This window comes from Garra rufa, chromosome 3 (assembly GCF_049309525.1).
Source record: "Garra rufa chromosome 3, GarRuf1.0, whole genome shotgun sequence".
In the NCBI taxonomy this organism is placed as follows: Eukaryota; Metazoa; Chordata; class Actinopteri; order Cypriniformes; family Cyprinidae; genus Garra; species Garra rufa.
In genome coordinates this window covers 14,651,471-14,671,082 of record NC_133363.1, presented here as the reverse complement: position 1 = coordinate 14,671,082, position 19,612 = coordinate 14,651,471, and the positions used below count along the sequence as shown (strand labels likewise).

The 19,612-nt window shown below is 40.8% G+C and overlaps 1 protein-coding gene and 1 long non-coding RNA gene across 2 annotated transcripts; one reads left to right on the top strand and one right to left on the bottom strand.

The window, feature by feature from the left end:
- Window positions 1-2,286: 2,286 nt before the first annotated feature.
- Window positions 2,287-3,872, bottom strand: LOC141332310 (uncharacterized). Its single transcript, XR_012355297.1, has 2 exons — window positions 2,919-3,872; window positions 2,287-2,604 (listed from the first exon to the last, which is right to left on the bottom strand). It is a non-coding gene; the product is annotated as an uncharacterized lncRNA (long non-coding RNA).
- Window positions 3,873-4,018: 146 nt separating this feature from the next.
- Window positions 4,019-11,188, top strand: LOC141332453 (uncharacterized). The gene is made up of 3 exons (XM_073837586.1): window positions 4,019-5,085; window positions 5,229-10,721; window positions 11,051-11,188. The coding sequence occupies exons 1-2, from the start codon at window positions 4,019-4,021 to the stop codon at window positions 10,012-10,014; spliced, it is 5,853 nt and encodes a 1,950-aa protein (XP_073693687.1). The 3' UTR covers window positions 10,015-10,721; window positions 11,051-11,188.
- The last annotated feature ends 8,424 nt before the right edge of the window (window positions 11,189-19,612 follow it).

Sequence of the window (19,612 nt, the reverse complement as noted above, 5' to 3'; positions counted from 1 at the left end):
GGAGGGAGGGAGGGGAACCAAGCCAGCCGACAGAAAAGCCCAGACAATCATAAATGGGACCAGGGAGGGGCAGGGGGGTTGAGCCAGGGAGGCTCGGGCAGTTCAGGAATCCCAGCAGGAGGCCAGGGTGGAGCTGGAGGGACAAGCCAGTGTGGCTCTGGACAAACAGGAACCCTGGCAGACGGCCAGGGTAGGACCGGAGGGACCAACCAGGGGGGCTCTGGTTTAACAGGAACCCCGGCAGGCGGCCAGGGCGGGGTCGGAGGCACAGACCAGGGAGGCTCCGGCCTGACAGGAACCCTGGCAGGTGGCCAGGGCGGGGCCGGAGGCACAGACCAGGGAGGCTCCGGCCTAACAGGAACTCTGGCGGATGGCCAGGGTGGGGTCGGAGGGACAGAACAGACAGGCTCTAGCACTTCTGGGGTCATGGCAGGGGGCCAGGGCAGAGCTGAGAGCATGGCAGGCTTGGGCGGGGCTAGAAGTGCCCCTTTCAAGGGGGGAGCCAACATCAAGGTAAGGAGCTTGGGAGGTGCCAGCAGGGAACGGAGCTTGGGAAGTGCCGGCAGGGCGAGGTGCTTGGGAGGCGCTGGAGCAGCATTGACCTCTAGGACAGCCTGCAGGACAGAAGAAGACTTCTTTCTCCTCCTCCTCCTCCATTTCCGAGGGCAGGGTGCTGCAGCCTCTTTGGCCGCCACTTGGGGCACTGTAGCCTCTTCGGGTGCTTCTTGGGGCACTGCAGCTTTGCCCTTCACTGGGGAAACTATAGCGCTGTCGTCCTCCTCTGTGGGCGCTGTGCCTTCGATGACCGCTTCTGGGGGCGCTGCAGCATTGTCGGCTGCCACTGGGGGCGCTGCGGCATCGTCGGCTGCCACTGGGGGCACTGCAGCATCGACGGCTGCCACTGGGGGCACTGCAGCATCGTCGGCTGCCACTGGGGGCACTGCAGCATCGTCGGCTGCCACTGGGGGCACAGCAGCATCGTCGGCTGCCACTGGGGGCACTGCAGCATCTTCGACTGCCACTGGGGGCACTGCAGCATCGTCGGTTGCCACTGCAGCATCTTCAGCTGCCACTGGGGGCACTGCAGCATCGTCGGCTGCCATTGGTGGCACTGCAGCATCGTCAGCCACCACTGGGGGTGCTGCAGACTCTTCTTCAGAGCAAGTGGCTGATGAGGCAGGCCCATTCTTCCTCCTCCATCTCCGTTTACGGGTCATCAGAGGGCTGGGGCTTCCCCTGACTGCAGGTGGAGAGGGGGAACAGTCAGAGAGGTGGGGCTTTGTTTGGGGTGGGGGTTCAGGCTCCCCACGATGAAACACATGGTAAACAAAGTCCCAGAAGCCAAGATTCCCCAGCTTCTCCTTCTCCCATAGGCTGAGAGGTTGATCGAGGCAGATGTTAAAAACCTCCTTAATATCAGCCTCATTGTAGTCCAGTTTGTCCACTTCAATGAGGAAGTCACATGCAAAGTGTAACCAAGGTTACCAGAGAGTAACAGAGGAAGAAAACTAATTTATAAATTTTAAGTGGAAATCTAATAATACATAAAGTATTAAAACATATTTAAAATAAGTTTATTTCTAAAAGAAAATCTTAATTTTATGTAAACACATACTATTAATTGGTTGTATATGTGGCCAATAGTCAGCCGTCTTTGATTTAAGAAGGACCAATGAGAGCGCTGAATGCGGCACGGCAGAGAAATTGATATCCGGGTTTCGCACATGGAATGCACGCAGAGTTAGCAGCAGCTCGCTTAACAATTGCATCGATTTATGTGGAGAACGGTTTTTGCTTTATTTTTGCATTTGATTCCTGAAGAGAATATTTTCATTTTGCTTCATGAGAAATTGAGAAAGAGAAACGATCTCCTAGAGGAACTTTGATAAAGGATATTGTAAGTAAAGTGACAAACTTTATTTTGTAATACTCATAAAAGCAAATTAGTAATGTAATCGAGTGAAACACATTCTATTTCATGAATATCAAAAGATATGCTGATATTTATGTACTTTATAAGCATCAGAGAAATGCTTAAGTGTTTACAGCATGTATTTTTGATTAAAAAGGAGAAAGAAACGGATTTAAAGGAGACGAGGTGCCTTCTGGAAATTTCTGTATTTAACGATCTCCTTGGTAAGTCAACTGACTTATTACTAGTTACAAATCAAATTGTTATTATTGTTTAAGAAGGGAAATAGGAGGAATTAAATCTGTGAGTATGATTTATGTATGTGAAACTGTGTAAAGCTGTATTTGGAAAGTAGAAAAACAGTCACAGACATGTTACATATAAAGAAAATATTCTTTATTTGAAGGATTCATTTACATATATTCAAGTTGTGTTTAAAATGTGTATATGTACAACGATTAGTTTATTTTCATGAGTTTATTTTGATACAATGTTATTGACTGTTGTTACAATGAAGATATTCATTATTGTTTTATGACCTTGTTTGTTCAAGGTCAGGTTTTTTGATGTGGTTTTGTTCTTCCATGAGTCGATCCTCTGTCGAAGTCTGTATCTTGGATCTGTCCCGACCTTCTGTTGGTGCTTAGGAGGGTTTGGACTGGCGAGCCCCCTGGATTCCGTTCTTGGATAGTCTGTGAAAAAAGACCACTTAGTGAACTCTGCGAAGGGTAGGAAATCGAATGACTTTTCTTCTGTTTTTTTCTTCCTTCTTGGATGAAGACATTCTTTCCTCGTGACGGATAAACTCTATGGACAATTCAAAATCTGGTTTTCTGAGAGACTGGACAATTTAAGGTTGAAATAGGGAAACTTTGTTTTATTGAAAATTCAAATTGTCAAATTGTTGAGTTACAACTGAAATTGTAATTTTATTTATTTTTTGATTTTATGCTGTTTGTTTTTTGTTGGTTCATTTAAAGGAACAAATAGTGAGTTAATAACTTACCTTGCTGGGAAAAAGAAACCAAAGATAGGTTTTTAAAACCTAAAACAAAGACAAAAAGAAAATTAAGTGCCTGAAAATTTGTAAACATATTGTTTTTCATTGTCACTGTTCTAAATGTTGAACAACTTACCAAGTGTGGTCTGTGCAAATACAATTCGCTTGTTAAATCAAAATCTTCCGAGTCAGATCTGATCACTGTTGTTGTGGCATCTTTCTCAGCAGCGAATCTATTTTCTTCTGAAACGCTGGTCCGGGTATTTCATAGAGTAAGCGCTACAAAAAGTTGGCGAGCCAGTCCAGGAGATTGTTTGCCTGACAACAACAGTGATTTCTTGATACGACAAATCAAAGACAACTCTTATTGTGAAACAAGTTATCCAAGTGTTAACATTATGGATATAGTTAAAAACGAAAACGTGAATGTTTCCAATGCTGTCATAGTTGGTGGCATAACATTGAGTGAATCTGACCAAAACCTAGAAGCATGGCTTGTGCGGTATGGCAGTATTAGTCGTACTCTACTTATAGATGATCCAACATCTGAATTTCATAGGCAGGCTATAATAGAGTTTGCGCATAGTTCTGCAATGGAAAATCTGAAGCCTCTGTTGCCCTTAAGTATTGTTAGCACTTCAGATGCTGATGTCATTTTCACTGTGCGTGCCCTGAGTAGTGTATACTCACCTGTAGCTAAAGATGATGCTACTAAGAGTTATTTGGCAGAGCTGGAAGCCATTGCTAAAGCTACTGGCAAATCTTTTCAAGAAGTGCTTCAAGAGGAGTTAGTAAAGATGAGGTCAGTTAGCCCTACCACTGAACAGCTGCCTAGCTTGAGCGAGAGACAAGGATTTCTTGCAGCAGACTCCCAAACTCGGGGACTCAGCACTGCCAGTTCGGTACATGACCGTGGGTCACCTGCCACGTCACATAGAATGGGAGAAAGTAGAGATGCAGTTCTTTCACCTGACGTTTCTCCATCGTTGGGTGATAACCTGAAAAAACCCCAAAACCTGTCCAAGGAGAATGAGATTAATTCTGTATCTGATAGTAGTGGAATTAACCATCCTACAGCTACGGGGGTGTCACGTCCAGTTCTGACCATGGATATGATAGATCCTCCAGGTGTGCAGAGAGTTGTGGTTGAGCATGTCGTGAGAACAAGTGATGTGACAGCCCAGCATACCACTTTGCGTCTAAGATCTTTCTCAGGGAAAATTCCACGTCCACCAAATGAGCCAGACTTTGAAACATGGAGAGCAAATGTGAGATTCCTTCTGGATGATCCATCTGTTTCGGACTTGTCTCGTACAAGAAGAATCCTAGACAGCTTACTTCCACCTGCTGCTGACGTAATCAAACATGTTAGCCCACAGTCATCACCCTCTGTGTATTTAGAGTTGCTAGAATCAGTGTATGGATCAGTGGAGGATGGAGAAGAGTTGCTGGCGAAGTTCATGACGATGCTGCAGAATCAGGGAGAAAAGCCTTCCAGCTACCTGCATCGATTACAAGTGATGTTGAGTGCAGCAGTAAGGAGGGGTGGTATTGCAGAGAGTGAGCGTGATCGCTGTTTGTTAAAGCAGTTCTGCCGTGGGTGCTGGGATAATGGCTTAATTGCCAATCTTCAGCTAGAAAGAAGAAAGATTAACCCACCATCATTTGCGGAACTAGTAGTGTCTGTCAGAACAGAAGAAGACAGACAAGCTTCAAAAGAGGATCGGATGAGAAGTTATTTTGGGGTGGCTAAACAAGGTCTAGCTTCTTCCAAGCCACGAGCTGCCACTCATCAGTTGTCCGCTCACTCACCTGATGCAATCGTTGGAGCAATCACTGAAACAGATTCCATGAGAAAGCAAATCTCAGAAATTCATGCCCAACTTGCCTCTATGCAACCACAGACTCACCAGAAGTGCCAGCCCACTTGTTCCAAAGCTATGGAGGTGACTTCACTAAAAAAAGAACTGACTGAACTGCGAGCTCAGATTCAAGCTGTGGAAGCTGCAGTTTCTCAGCAGGTTCCAAACAGAAACTCAGAGGTTGAGGAAATTGTTGAACTTACAAGACTTGTTGCAGAGTTAAAAGCCCAATTAACTGTCTCAGAATCACAGAAACATCCGTCAGGGAGAACATCTGAGTTCAGGAGTCCTTCTGCAATGTCACAGCCCAAGCAAGCTAGACATGAAGAAAGTAAATCAGTCGGAAGTGGTGGATTGACTTTAGCTCGACCTCGTCCAGGCTACTGCTTTCGATGTGGAGAGGACGGTCATATTTCTGTGAATTGTGAAAATGAACCAAATCCTTCCAAAGTAGAAACCAAACGATATCAGCTGAGAGAGAAACAAGCTCAGTGGGACCTGAAAAACCGAGGTGCGTCCCCACGGTTAAACTACAAACAGTCTCTGTAGCAGGGCTTACAGAAACTGAAGCAAGACCCACATGCCCTAACAAGCCTGAAAGAGTGTTTAACAAATGTTGTGATACAGTGAAGCAGGAAAAATTACCAAGAGGATTGGTTGGCCTGAAATGTACTGCCCAGCTGTTTGTTGAAGGAACTCCTGTGAATTGTTTGCTAGATACAGGTTCCCAGGTAACCACCATTCCACTTTCCTTTTATCAAGATCATCTCTCAAGTCACCCTCTGAAGTCGTTGGAGTCTTTACTGGAAGTAGAAGGAGCAAATGGGCAGTCAGTTCCCTACTTGGGCTATGTAGAACTCACTCTGACATTCCCCAAGGAATTCTTAGGAGTAAAAGCGGAAGTTCACACTTTAGCCCTAGTGGTCCCTGATTTGATACACGTTCCCCAAGTTCTTGTGGGAACCAACTCCCTCGATGCTCTTTATGCTAACCATGCTCAAGAAAACCCAGAGAACCTCAGTCCAGCTTTTAATGGGTATCGAGCGGTCCTAAAAATTCTGGATGTGAGACACAAACAGATGAACACTGAAGTCCTGGGATGTGTAATGTTGGCAGGAACTGCTTCTAAAGTTGTCTCAGCAGGAAGTGTAGCTGTTCTTGATGGAGTTGTTCATTTAAGTAGTTGTCCTACAGAAAACTTCACAACTTTAGAACAGCCAGTAATGTCGTCTATGCCAGGCGGATTATTGGTAGCCAGTGGTCTTTACACTTTGCCTGCTAAGCGCTCCTTTAGTTTACCTGTATTGGTGAGGAATGACACGCAGCATGACATAGCTGTCCCACCAAAAGCTGTGATTGCTGAAATGCATGCTATTCAGTGTGCAATTGAGACAAAGCCAGGACATGATGTTTCTCAGACTCAAACAAACTCTGACAGCTTGCAGATAAAGTTTGATTTTGGAAATTCCCCATTACCAGCAGAGTGGAAGAGCCGAATATCAGCTGTGTTGAACACAATGTCTGAGGTGTTTGCTTTACATGACATGGACTATGGGCACACGGATAAAGTAAAGCATCGCATCAGACTTAGTGATGAAACTCCCTTTAAACATCGCCCAAGGCCTATTCACCCACAGGACGTCGATGCTGTTCGCAAACACTTACAAGATCTGTTGGCTGCTGGAATTATTCGTGAATCTGAGTCCCCATTTGCGTCCCCTATAGTGGTAGTGAGGAAGAAGAATAATTCAGTGCGCCTGTGCATCGACTTCAGGAAACTTAATTCACAAACTATAAAGGACGCCTATGCGCTTCCCAATTTGGAGGAGGTGTTTTCTGTTTTAACTGGTTCGAAATGGTTCTCCGTCTTAGATCTGAAGTCGGGATACTACCAGATCGAGATGGAGGAAACGGATAAACACAAGACAGCTTTTGTATGCCCCCAAGGATTCTGGGAGTTTAATAGAATGCCACAAGGGATTACAAATGCTCCCAGTTCCTTTCAAAGGCTCATGGAGCGCTGTATGGGCGATCTGAACCGAAAAAAGGTGCTAGTTTTCATAGACGACCTTATAGTTTTTTCAGAAACCCTTGAAGAGCACGAACACCGACTAGTGCAGGTCCTCACACGTCTAAAAGAATATGGCTTGAAACTTTCGCCTGAAAAATGTAAATTTTTTCAGACATCAGTGCGATATTTGGGGCATATTGTTTCTGAGTATGGCGTGGAAACGGACCCAGACAAAATTGAGGCCATTAAAACCTGGCCAAGGCCACAGACTCTTAAAGAGCTGAAATCATTCTTGGGATTTGCCGGATATTACAGGAGGTTTGTTCAGGACTTCTCGAAAATAGTTAAGCCTCTCAACAACCTCACGGCAGGATATCCCCCACTTCGGAAGGGAAGAAAGAGTAAGGACACAAACCGACAATACTATGATCCAAAAGGGAAGCTGGGAGACAGATGGGATGTTTCTTGTCAGGAGGCGTTTGAAACAATTGTGGAGAAATTAACAACTGCTCCGGTTTTGGGATACGCTGACTCTAGATTGCCCTATATATTACATACGGACGCCAGCACTGTCGGCTTAGGCGCCGCATTGTATCAGGAACAGGACGGGCAGTTGAGGGTTCTTGCTTATGCTAGTCGTGGATTAAATAAGAGTGAAGCCCGATACCCGGCTCATAAGCTTGAGTTTTTGGCCCTCAAGTGGGCTATTACCACGAAGTTCAGCGACTATTTGTACGGGACTGAATTTACTGTTGTAACTGACAGTAATCCCTTAACTTATATCCTAACTTCTGCCAAATTGGACTCGACCAGTTATAGATGGCTGTCTGGGTTATCAACATACAATTTCAAGATCCAATATAGAGCAGGAGCCCAAAACCAGGATGCTGATGGGTTGTCCAGGCGCCCAAACGGTCAGCTGATGAATGATCTAGAGTCCCAAAAAGAACAGGAGAGAATAAAGCAATTCACTCTGAACCATCTAGCTGAAGTTGACAAACATTCGCCTGTGATCCTGCCAGAAGCAGTAAAGGCTGTGTGTGAGAAACATCAGGTTAGCCAGTCACAGGATGGACATTGTCCTGTTTGGATGACATTAGCAGAATCCTTGACGATGAATGCGGATGCATTACCTCAAGAATTCCGAGAAGAATTTGAACATGGCCTACCTGTGGTCCCTTACCTCTCTGAGGAAGATTTAGTAAACCGGCAACGAGCAGATCCCGAGTTGAAGGAAGTCCTGGAGTACCTAGAGTCTGGTGAAAAACCTCTTAGTAGGAAGAACCTGTCACCTACAATGTCTATGTGGATGAGACAGTGGAATAAACTTGAAGTGAAGAATGGAGTATTATATCGGAAAAGAATGGATCAAGGTAGAGAGTTGAGCCAACTTGTGTTACCCGAGGATCTTCGAGAGATGGTACTTACCAGTTTACATGACGACATGGGTCATTTAGGTCTGGAGCGAACTCTTGACCTCCTCCGTTCCAGGTTCTATTGGCCTAAAATGGCTGATGCTGTGGAGAGAAAAGTAAAAACCTGTGAACGTTGCATTCGGAGAAAATCTCCACCACAGAAAGCAGCTCCATTAGTGAACATAAAGACCAGCAGACCTCTGGAGCTGGTCTGTATGGACTACTTAACAGTAGAGCCAGACAATAGCAATACGAAGGATATATTGGTCATTACAGATCATTTTACAAGATATGCTATTGCAGTACCTACCAAGGACCAGAAGGCTCGAACAGTGGCCAGATGTCTCTGGGACCATTTCTTACTACACTACGGCTTCCCAGAAAAATTGCATAGTGATCAGGGCCCAGATTTCGAATCACGGACCATTCAAGAACTGTGCAAAGTCGCGGGTATCCGTAAGGTGAGAACGACGCCCTATCATCCGAGAGGGAACCCAGTAGAGAGGTTTAACAGGACCTTGCTGCAAATGCTGGGAACCCTGGAGAATGACAAGAAAGCCCACTGGAAGGAATTTGTTAAACCGCTTGTGCATGCTTACAATTGCACAAAAAATGATGCGACGGGGTACTCACCTTACGAAATGATGTTTGGCCGACAGCCTCGGTTACCCGTGGATCTCGCGTTTGGACTTCCAGTCAGTGACTCCTCTCATTCTCACTCGCAGTATGTAAAATCTCTCAAGGACCGGCTAGAGGAGAGCTACCGCCTTGCCAGTCGCAACGCTTTGAAGGTGGCTGGAAGAAATAAGAGGAGGTTTGATAGGAATGTAGTTGCCTCTGTTCTGGATGTAGGTGATCGAGTCCTAGTAAGGAATGTCCGGCTAAGAGGAAAACACAAAATAGCGGACAGATGGGAACCTAACGTCTATGTTGTGTTAAAGAAAAACAGTGGTATCCCAGTCTACACGGTTTGCCCGGAAGGAAAGGAAGGTCCGATGCGTACTTTGCATCGTGATTTGCTTTTGCCCTGTGGGTTTTTACCCAACACTGAGTTTTCAGATTCTGCCCAGCAGAAAGAACATCGTAGGCCAAGAACCCGAGCTCAGTCCAGAATTGAAAATGCTGCTGAAGAAGAGACTGTGCATTCTCAGTCTGAATCAGACAGTGAATCTGTTCACTTTGATGTACCTGGAGAGTCATTAGAGTTCACTACTAAAGTTATTCTGGAAGGGAGACCTACTCACCATTCAGAGAGTTCATTGGTTACAAGGAACTTACCTGAAGTTGTGTCCGAGAGTTCGCCATCTGTTGTCCTGGATCGGTTAAGGGAATCTGCACCTGCTGAAAGAAACTTAACCAGTATTGGGGTAGAGAGAAACTCACCTGAGATGTGTCATGGAGAACCGGATGCCTCTGGAGTTGAGCCTGAAAAGAATAGAGAAGATGAATTAGTACAAGTAATCTCAGAGCAAGAATGTAATGACTCAAGCGAGGTACCAGATGAGTCCTTTGAAGTGGTGAATGAAGTTGGACCTGATGCACATGTAGAGAACACCCACCCTCCATCACCCTCTGTCAGACATCTTCCAGACATTCCAACGGTGGCAGATGAGGCAGGGGATATGGAACCAAGACGCTCAAAAAGACAGAGTAGACCACCAGACAAGCTGCAGTATGCACGGTTGGGAAATCCATTGATTTCAGTCATTCAGTCTTTGTTGCAAGGCTTGAGCTCTGCACTATCAGAATCAGTAGATGAACATGATCATATTGCATATAACAATACTGGACCCAGTGTAGATTCACCTGTGTGACTCCCACGCACAGGGACGTGCTGTGATTTAGGAGGGGGAAGTGTAACCAAGGTTACCAGAGAGTAACAGAGGAAGAAAACTAATTTATAAATTTTAAGTGGAAATCTAATAATACATAAAGTATTAAAACATATTTAAAATAAGTTTATTTCTAAAAGAAAATCTTAATTTTATGTAAACACATACTATTAATTGGTTGTATATGTGGCCAATAGTCAGCCGTCTTTGATTTAAGAAGGACCAATGAGAGCGCTGAATGCGGCACGGCAGAGAAATTGATATCCGGGTTTCGCACATGGAATGCACGCAGAGTTAGCAGCAGCTCGCTTAACAATTGCATCGATTTATGTGGAGAACGGTTTTTGCTTTATTTTTGCATTTGATTCCTGAAGAGAATATTTTCATTTTGCTTCATGAGAAATTGAGAAAGAGAAACGATCTCCTAGAGGAACTTTGATAAAGGATATTGTAAGTAAAGTGACAAACTTTATTTTGTAATACTCATAAAAGCAAATTAGTAATGTAATCGAGTGAAACACATTCTATTTCATGAATATCAAAAGATATGCTGATATTTATGTACTTTATAAGCATCAGAGAAATGCTTAAGTGTTTACAGCATGTATTTTTGATTAAAAAGGAGAAAGAAACGGATTTAAAGGAGACGAGGTGCCTTCTGGAAATTTCTGTATTTAACGATCTCCTTGGTAAGTCAACTGACTTATTACTAGTTACAAATCAAATTGTTATTATTGTTTAAGAAGGGAAATAGGAGGAATTAAATCTGTGAGTATGATTTATGTATGTGAAACTGTGTAAAGCTGTATTTGGAAAGTAGAAAAACAGTCACAGACATGTTACATATAAAGAAAATATTCTTTATTTGAAGGATTCATTTACATATATTCAAGTTGTGTTTAAAATGTGTATATGTACAACGATTAGTTTATTTTCATGAGTTTATTTTGATACAATGTTATTGACTGTTGTTACAATGAAGATATTCATTATTGTTTTATGACCTTGTTTGTTCAAGGTCAGGTTTTTTGATGTGGTTTTGTTCTTCCATGAGTCGATCCTCTGTCGAAGTCTGTATCTTGGATCTGTCCCGACCTTCTGTTGGTGCTTAGGAGGGTTTGGACTGGCGAGCCCCCTGGATTCCGTTCTTGGATAGTCTGTGAAAAAAGACCACTTAGTGAACTCTGCGAAGGGTAGGAAATCGAATGACTTTTCTTCTGTTTTTTTCTTCCTTCTTGGATGAAGACATTCTTTCCTCGTGACGGATAAACTCTATGGACAATTCAAAATCTGGTTTTCTGAGAGACTGGACAATTTAAGGTTGAAATAGGGAAACTTTGTTTTATTGAAAATTCAAATTGTCAAATTGTTGAGTTACAACTGAAATTGTAATTTTATTTATTTTTTGATTTTATGCTGTTTGTTTTTTGTTGGTTCATTTAAAGGAACAAATAGTGAGTTAATAACTTACCTTGCTGGGAAAAAGAAACCAAAGATAGGTTTTTAAAACCTAAAACAAAGACAAAAAGAAAATTAAGTGCCTGAAAATTTGTAAACATATTGTTTTTCATTGTCACTGTTCTAAATGTTGAACAACTTACCAAGTGTGGTCTGTGCAAATACAATTCGCTTGTTAAATCAAAATCTTCCGAGTCAGATCTGATCACTGTTGTTGTGGCATCTTTCTCAGCAGCGAATCTATTTTCTTCTGAAACGCTGGTCCGGGTATTTCATAGAGTAAGCGCTACAAAAGTCCCTCACATCAGCCCCCTGCTGACGGAAGTATCGGGCATTTACATGCTGGACCATTAGCTGGCGGGTGGACAATCCGGTGGTGGGAGATGGAAAAAGGAAGATGCCCATCTCTACTGAGTCCTCTTTTGGCCAGTTTGTACTGTCAGGGTTAGGGTAGAGGGATGAGATGGGCCTTTTATTATCAATAAAAAATAAACAAACAACAACAAAAACTACCCCGAGGGGGAAAAAAACTAGCTGGCTGGCAACACAGCTGGGCAGGATGACGTAGGGCTGGACACGACACGACAAGGCACGAATGATGACAAACTCGCCCAGGACTGCAAACACAAGGAGAATAAGTAGGGAGCAAATGAGGCAGGTAACGAGAGAAACACAGGTGGGGCAAATTAACCAATAATCAGGAAACAAGATGGGTGGGGTCAAGACAATAGACATGAGAGCACATGGCACAAGAAACCAATCAAGACAAAAACCATGTGCTCACACAAAACAAAAACACAAGCACATGGCCAGCAATACAAAATCACAAGCCATGTGCTTGAACAAAACAAGACACAAACACACAGCTAATGAGAAAACTCATAAGCTGCGTGTTCACACAAAACCTGACATGAAAGCACGAAAAAAAAAAAAAACACAAGACAAGAGAATACAAAAAAACAAATCCACATGACAGGAGAGCGTACGTCCCGAGCGAACTCAAGACCGCACACTCCCGCAACAAGACAGAACATGGAGTGTGAGTGTTCGAACCCCGACACGATACCGAAACTCAACAAAACATGAGTGCCAGGATCCGAACACCACACTCCAACAAGAAACAAGGCACACAGACAACATGAAAACAAGACATGGTAGGAGTGTCATGGCTCCGTCACAAAACCACAAGAAAACTAGACCAAAGTGACAGAACCCTGACAAAGAAAGAGTACTCTTAAGTTGTGAAGAATGTCTGAATTAAATAATTTAAGTGCTTTAAATCTGTGTATGTATATGCATGTTAAAAAGTTAGAGCAGAGGGTTTTCTTTTAAATTAAAAAGTATAGCTTTAATTTAAAGATTGTTTGAATTTTTTATAACATGCAGGAGAAAAATAAAAAGGCAAAACAAACGATTTGGTTAATAAAAAAGGTTAAAAAATAAACACCTTTAGAGGAAATGTCAGGCATATGGGGGCCTTGCAAAATTTACCCAAAAAGAAGAGGGGCCCTGGTATAAAAAAGGTTGAGAACCCCTGTAATAAAATAATATGTTACAAGCAAGCACTGAAAATAAACATGTGTGATATATTAATGTTTGACTTTTGTGGTTGTTGTTGTTGTTTTACTAAACTGGAATCGAAACTGGGAATCGAAAAGAATCGGAATCGATAAGTGGAATCGGAATCGAAATCGATAAAATTCAATCGATACCCATCCCTAGTAATAACAATACAATAATTGTCATGTTATAAAGTACACTTAAATTACCTTACTTGCATAACTTACATAAAATACATAATGTTTGTAAAAGTATTCATTCAGTGTTTTACTGTGTCAAAAGGTATGATGAAGGTATGGCATGGCCATAAGGTTTTGTGCTAGAATAGAGTTTACTGCCAATGCGGTATGGCATATGACTATACTGAATCTATACTGTAACTGAAATTTTCAGGTGAAAGGTAAGCTCCTTCCTTTAATACATCTCTGATCAATTCATCTCCCTTGTATCCTGCATACAGTTTTCCAAATGAGGAAGTCCTCAAAGGGAGTTTTTTGGTGATTTTGTTTTGCTCACTTCTGGGTACCAATTTGTCCAAAAAATATGGTTAGGTGCACACACACACACACACACACACACACACACACACTAGTGGTTATCATCTTAGATATATCAGTTATAGTGCAAAAAAATCATAACATTTGGTTATTTCTAAAATGCAAAGTTCTTTAGAAACTGTAAGCTGTGTCCCAAAGTAAAGGGTGTGCGGACTTCAAAGGCCACGCCTTCGAAGTGCACAAAGGACCCTTAGAAGTGCATGAAGGACGCTCTGCGTTTGCAGGATTTCCTAATTGCACCACCAGGGGATAGGTGGAGACAGAATTGCTCGTTTTAGTTTTTATGTTTTACATCATAATGGAGGAGATGGTGCGAATGTTTCACCCACGGCGTCGCTGGGTGATGCATCCCAAGACCGTAATTTACACTAGTTTGCTGCAGGAACTTACTTGAATAATGTAATGATACATATTAGGAAAAAACTAAACACATGCGCGGTCACACAAAACTGTCCTAAATTGTCAAGGTGGTCCTCATTTTACTGATGTGTACTCTGGCGAATGTACCCAAATGTGACATAAGTTAGTGCACATACACACACTGAACTGCAGTCAGATGAGATGTTGCAGCCAAAATAGCCTAATAACCAGCTGTTGTGATGTCTGTTAATCAAACAACAAAATTAATTAAAGCTGCAAGCAGCGATGAACGGGCCCTCACACCCGGGCTCACCGCCGACCGCCAAACCTGTGAAGTTTGAGGCAGATTGGATATTTTATGGCTGAGTTATAACAACTTCTATGTCCATGGAGAAACAACAAACTTTGTCAGGCCGTCACTAACGCCCTTAACTCAATATCTTCACAATTTAACCCCCTGGGGTCGAAAAACGCCCTGGGGCGTTTTGAGGCAGTTTCCCAAAAGGAATTTCAATTACTCTGTCATTTCTGATTGTACAGATAAAAGCAGTACATCAATCGAATCTGTAAAGGGTCTACTTTTATTTGTATATACTCACAAAATCAAAAAAACATTGTGATTTTGCAAAATAAAGAAAACAAAAAGGGTGTGCTGTCTGCCGCATTGATCTCCGTGATCTTCATTCAGAAACGCGTCAGTAAAATATACTATAACTCAGTCAATACACAACATAGACATGAGCAATATGTCTAGACAAAGCTTGAAACGAAGTAAGTTTTACCGAAAACAAATATTCTGTGATAAAATAATCAATATGAAACCAACACGATGTCCAGTCTCTCCTGTCCGCTTCATTATTTTATAATTAGATCACGCCTACGAGCTGTTCCTTTTTATATTCTAATGTCCACGTGAGGGCGCCGCACCAAAAGTAGACGCCCACATCAAGGTAAACAAAGGAGAAACGTCGTTCAAGTTAGTCCTTTCTGGAAGAAGACGCTGTCAGGAATAAAACATACTTCAGAAGATGAACATTATGTGAGACACAGCAGGATCCAGCAGAGGAGATATTTACATGAGTAAGTTTTTTTTTTTTTTATTAGCCTACTTGTTAGTTATTACTGTGACAGAATGTGCAAACATTTTACCAGTTAAGACATTTTGCCAACTATAATTCCTGACTACAGCAAGTGAAACATTATAAAGTACGTTTCATTTCACTGCATCTAAATGTCTCACGATGCCAGGATGTTTTTAATAGTCTATTCAATAAAGAATGATGCAATATAAAGGTTATAGTGTTCACATTTAAGCTTAACAGTTATAATATAGCCTAGTTTCTTTGTATTCTATAATACACACAAAACATGCTTATGTTTGACTATAAGATCATATTATTTATTTAGTTATTAATGTATCTTACAATAATAGGATGCAATATGAGGGTTTACACTTAGTGTATGTTTAGACAATATGTAGTAATACTGTGTTCAAGAATGGATGTTTAACACGATAAACAATTATTATTAGTTTCTCAGATATAAAATGTCCTTTTTACGTTTGTACAAATGCGTGGGTCTATGACTACAAAATCATAATATATATAAATAAATAGTATGATGCTGCTGATATTAACATGCTCACAGATGTTTTGTTTTTGTTGTTTTTAGTGATCGGAAACCTGCTCAACACATGAATCCTGCTGACATTTACTTGAGTATTCTCAAACTGTTTTCCTGAGAGCACTGTACAAACTTCAGATGTTAAAGAAGTTCACAAGTGAATCTCAAGTTATTTTGCCTGATAAATAAATCTATTCAAAATAAGCTACAAACATATTTTGTCCTTATATTCCTCCTTCATTTATTCCTTTGTTCCTCTCAGTCATCTGACTGAATAACTAATTATGCGGCTCATTATGCAGGTCTTCTCAGGTGTAAATCACAGCATTATTCATGATCATTCACGCCTTCTTCGCATACAGCCATTCTAAACAAAAAGTGTCTTCAAAAATTTAAATCAATATACTGTTTTGTGTAAACAAGTGAACGAGATGATTTTCACATCATTTGATAGAAAAAACTCTAGCCTAACACATCCAGTTCTCAAAGTCTTGTGAACAAATATTATGTATGTGTTTCATGACTTTATTTCAGTGACTTCAAAAATTTTGTTTTTCACTAAGCACGCATAAACGTTGTTTTCTCAAAAACACAAACATGTACATTCATGTTGCTTACATATTATTGTAGCCCAAATTGTGCTGATTACAATATAATCAGATTTGGGCCATTCATATGTTTTTTAGATACTAAAAAAAGCACAAATGTCAGGGCATGTCAAAACTTCTTCAGGGCCCCAAAACACCCTCAGACCCCCTGAGGCCGGCTGTATCGCCGGCGATACCAGCTCATTTTTTTTTTAGATCAGCGCAAAAGACACTAAAAATGCTCTGTCGGTTTTAGTCATACAAATTAGAGATATACATCATTGGAAACTGTAAAGTGTGTACTTTTATTTGTGCACACTCACAAGAACAGCAGAAAGTTGAGCTTTTTTATTTAGAATAAAGAAAACAAACAGGGTGATTTCTGTTTTCTCTGTCTCCGCGAACTGCTTTTAGAAATGCGTCACTTAAATCATTCAAACTCAGTGAATACTCAGCACACAAACAGAAAAGTGGTATCTACTGAAAGCTTGAGATTTATGCTTTTAAACGAAGTAAGTTTGATCAAAAACAAATAATCTGTGATAAATTAATCTATATGAAACCAAGGAGATGTCTAGTCTATCCAGTTCCAACTAATTATCGCTAATGTGACAGCGCCCCCTAGCGAAATTCCTTTAGATATGCAAATTAGCCATGTGCCACAAGCGTGGCAAGGACCAGAGTATCTGTAGGCGAGGAAACTCCCACATCACCAAAACCAAGCAACATGACTTCAAGTTCATCTTGGTTACAGTTTGTTTCTGAATGAAGATATGCTGTGAGGAATAAGACTTATATTTACCACGATCACAAGAAGGACGCGATGCAACGCAAACCCAGCAGGAGGAGACATTCCCAGCTAACAAAATTACGTAACTGTTACGTAGCTGCAACGTAATCTGGTGACCAAAGTTTCGTCGTGGCAACGGAACTAGTTACGTCGTGGCAACCGGAAAAGTGAAAGGTGCCTATACGTCGCCACAACGTAACTTTGTGACGTTGCCAGTAAGTAACTGCAACGTCGTAGCAACGTCATGGCGACCTTGTGGATCTATAGTCGTGTGTTGGTAAACCAGTTACGTTGTGGCAACCGGAAAAGTGAAAGGTGCCTATACGTCGCCACAACGTTATGTTGTGACGTTGCCAGTAACTGCGGACTCGTCGTGGATTAATAGTTGTGTGCTGGTAATCAGTTGGTAATTTTGTATTATTATTTATTTTCTATGGGTGGACATGCAGTAGTTAGTCTAATTAATGACCTAATTTGACCAAACTAATGCAAAGTTGTTCCAACAGCTGTGAATGATGAATACACACTCGAAATAAATTCAGTTTATTTATTTAGAGAAAAACACAAATATAAACAGTAAAATACACTGAAATTATTAACGAAAACATAGGATATACAGCGAAATATGAATGAAAGCCTTCAAGATGTTCCGTGTTCACAATCATTATAAACAGATGTGCTATGCTAGGGTAACATTAGCTACCAAACATTTCAGATAATACCATAATCACAGGGGTATAAATATTAACAAATGTACTTTAAATAGACAGTGGATAATGTTACTTAACCAATCTGAGGCAGTTGTTTAACTTTTTTGGTATAACTGACGAGAAACGGAGAGAAATGTCGAACGCGTCCTCTTCTCTCAGCAGCTGTGTCCGCGGTGGCTATGGTAACTCTCAACCGCCACCAGTACTATTAACAACAACAATAATACAAAAAGGGTTTTAGCTATTTTACAGAGTTAAAGTACTTTATTTTATACATTTACAAACATATTTACTTGTTATAAATCGTAAGACTCACCTTAGAAAGACGAATTGTTCTCTCAGACACAGCTGAAGTAGCTAAAAAGAAGTGCCTCAGACAAACGCGCTGTCCTGATCCTGTATCTGCGGCAGAAGATATGGTGTTGCCCAGTCTGTCTCATTATTTCAACGTTATCCTTAAAACTAGTTAAGAAATAAAAAGTTTCAAGTCTCAGAAAGTGTATTTTCCTTTCTTGTGAACATCCTGTGCGAGCGGAGTGTCAGTTGCAGTCATAGTGGAGGCGCGCACGTATGTCACGTGATCGACGTCACTATAATTAGCTTTTTTAAAATCACTTTCTTTATTAAACCTTTTCATTGTTAAATACATTAACAATAAATACAAGCAGCATATATAATAAACAAAATTATACTAATATAAATAAAAATAAAATAATAATTAAAATAATTAAAAAAGCAAATTATTAACACAAATGTAATTAGTTTTATATCGCTCTTCGTTTTCAAAATATTTTATGGATTGAAATAAAATTCTAAACAATACCATAAAACAAGCAGAAACGTTTACAAACCTACATTTGTGTGTATATATAAAACAACATCATTATTGCACAGAAAATCTCGTACTGAATATTAAGCAATATTCCGACTTGGTGAATAGAACATTTTATCTAAAATAAGGGAACTTTCAATCTTGTGTCTGACATTTATTTACACTTTTTAAAAAGCAAATTATGGTAATCTGAGCATATAGTGTATGTAAATGCGTATGTGTAAATGATTGTCATGAAATTACGTGCATGCCACGTCGTAGTTACGTTGCCAGTAAGTCATGAAGTTACTAATATATTACTAATAGAATACGTATCTGGGACGTCCTAAGTAATATTACGACGTTAGGAGGATGTACTGACGACGTTGTGAGTTGGTAATTTGATGGTTATAAAGTTACGGGCATGCGACGTCGTAGTTACGTTGCCAGTAAGTCATAAAGTTACCAATATATTACCAATAGAGTACGTATCTGGGACGTCCTTGGTAATAACACAACGTTAGGAGGACGTACTGACGACGTTGTGAGTTGGTCATTTGATGGTAATAAATTTACGGGCATGCGACGTCGTAGTTACGTTGTCAATTGGTAAGTCATGAAATGACCAAAAATGACCAACACATTACATTAACAACTGTTACGTCGTGTGTTAGCAGGGTTTACATGAGTAAGTCTTACTTTCATTTTCCTACTAACTTTCGCTGTTATTTACTGTGACAAAACGTGTACACATTTTACTAGTTAGACTTATTCCAAACTAAAATTCCTGACTTTATCAAATGAAACATTATGAAGTACGTTTGATTGCATTGCATCTCTCACGATGCCAGGATATTTATAATGTTCTAGAAAAACGATGTGATTATGACTGTGAGATGCATTTATGACGATATGTTTATGACTGTAGAATCATACTTATTTATTTATTTATTTTATTGTATAACAGTAGGGTGTAAAAGTAATATGTGTGCTTACACTGAATGTATGTTTACATCACGTTTATTAGTAATATAGTGCTAAATGATAATTATTAGTTTCTCAGATATTACATGTCCTTTTTTACATTAGTACAAATGCTAGAATCTATGACTATATACTATATA

Excerpts from the sequence above, each read along its gene's own strand:
- LOC141332453 (XM_073837586.1), top strand. The coding sequence starts at position 4,019 with ATGGATATGATAGATCCTCCAGGTGTGCAGAGAGTTGTGGTTGAGCAT. Across the intron at positions 5,086-5,228 it reads TCTGCAATGTCACAGCCCAA|AAACCAAACGATATCAGCTG; the intron begins GCAAGCTAGACA and ends CTTCCAAAGTAG.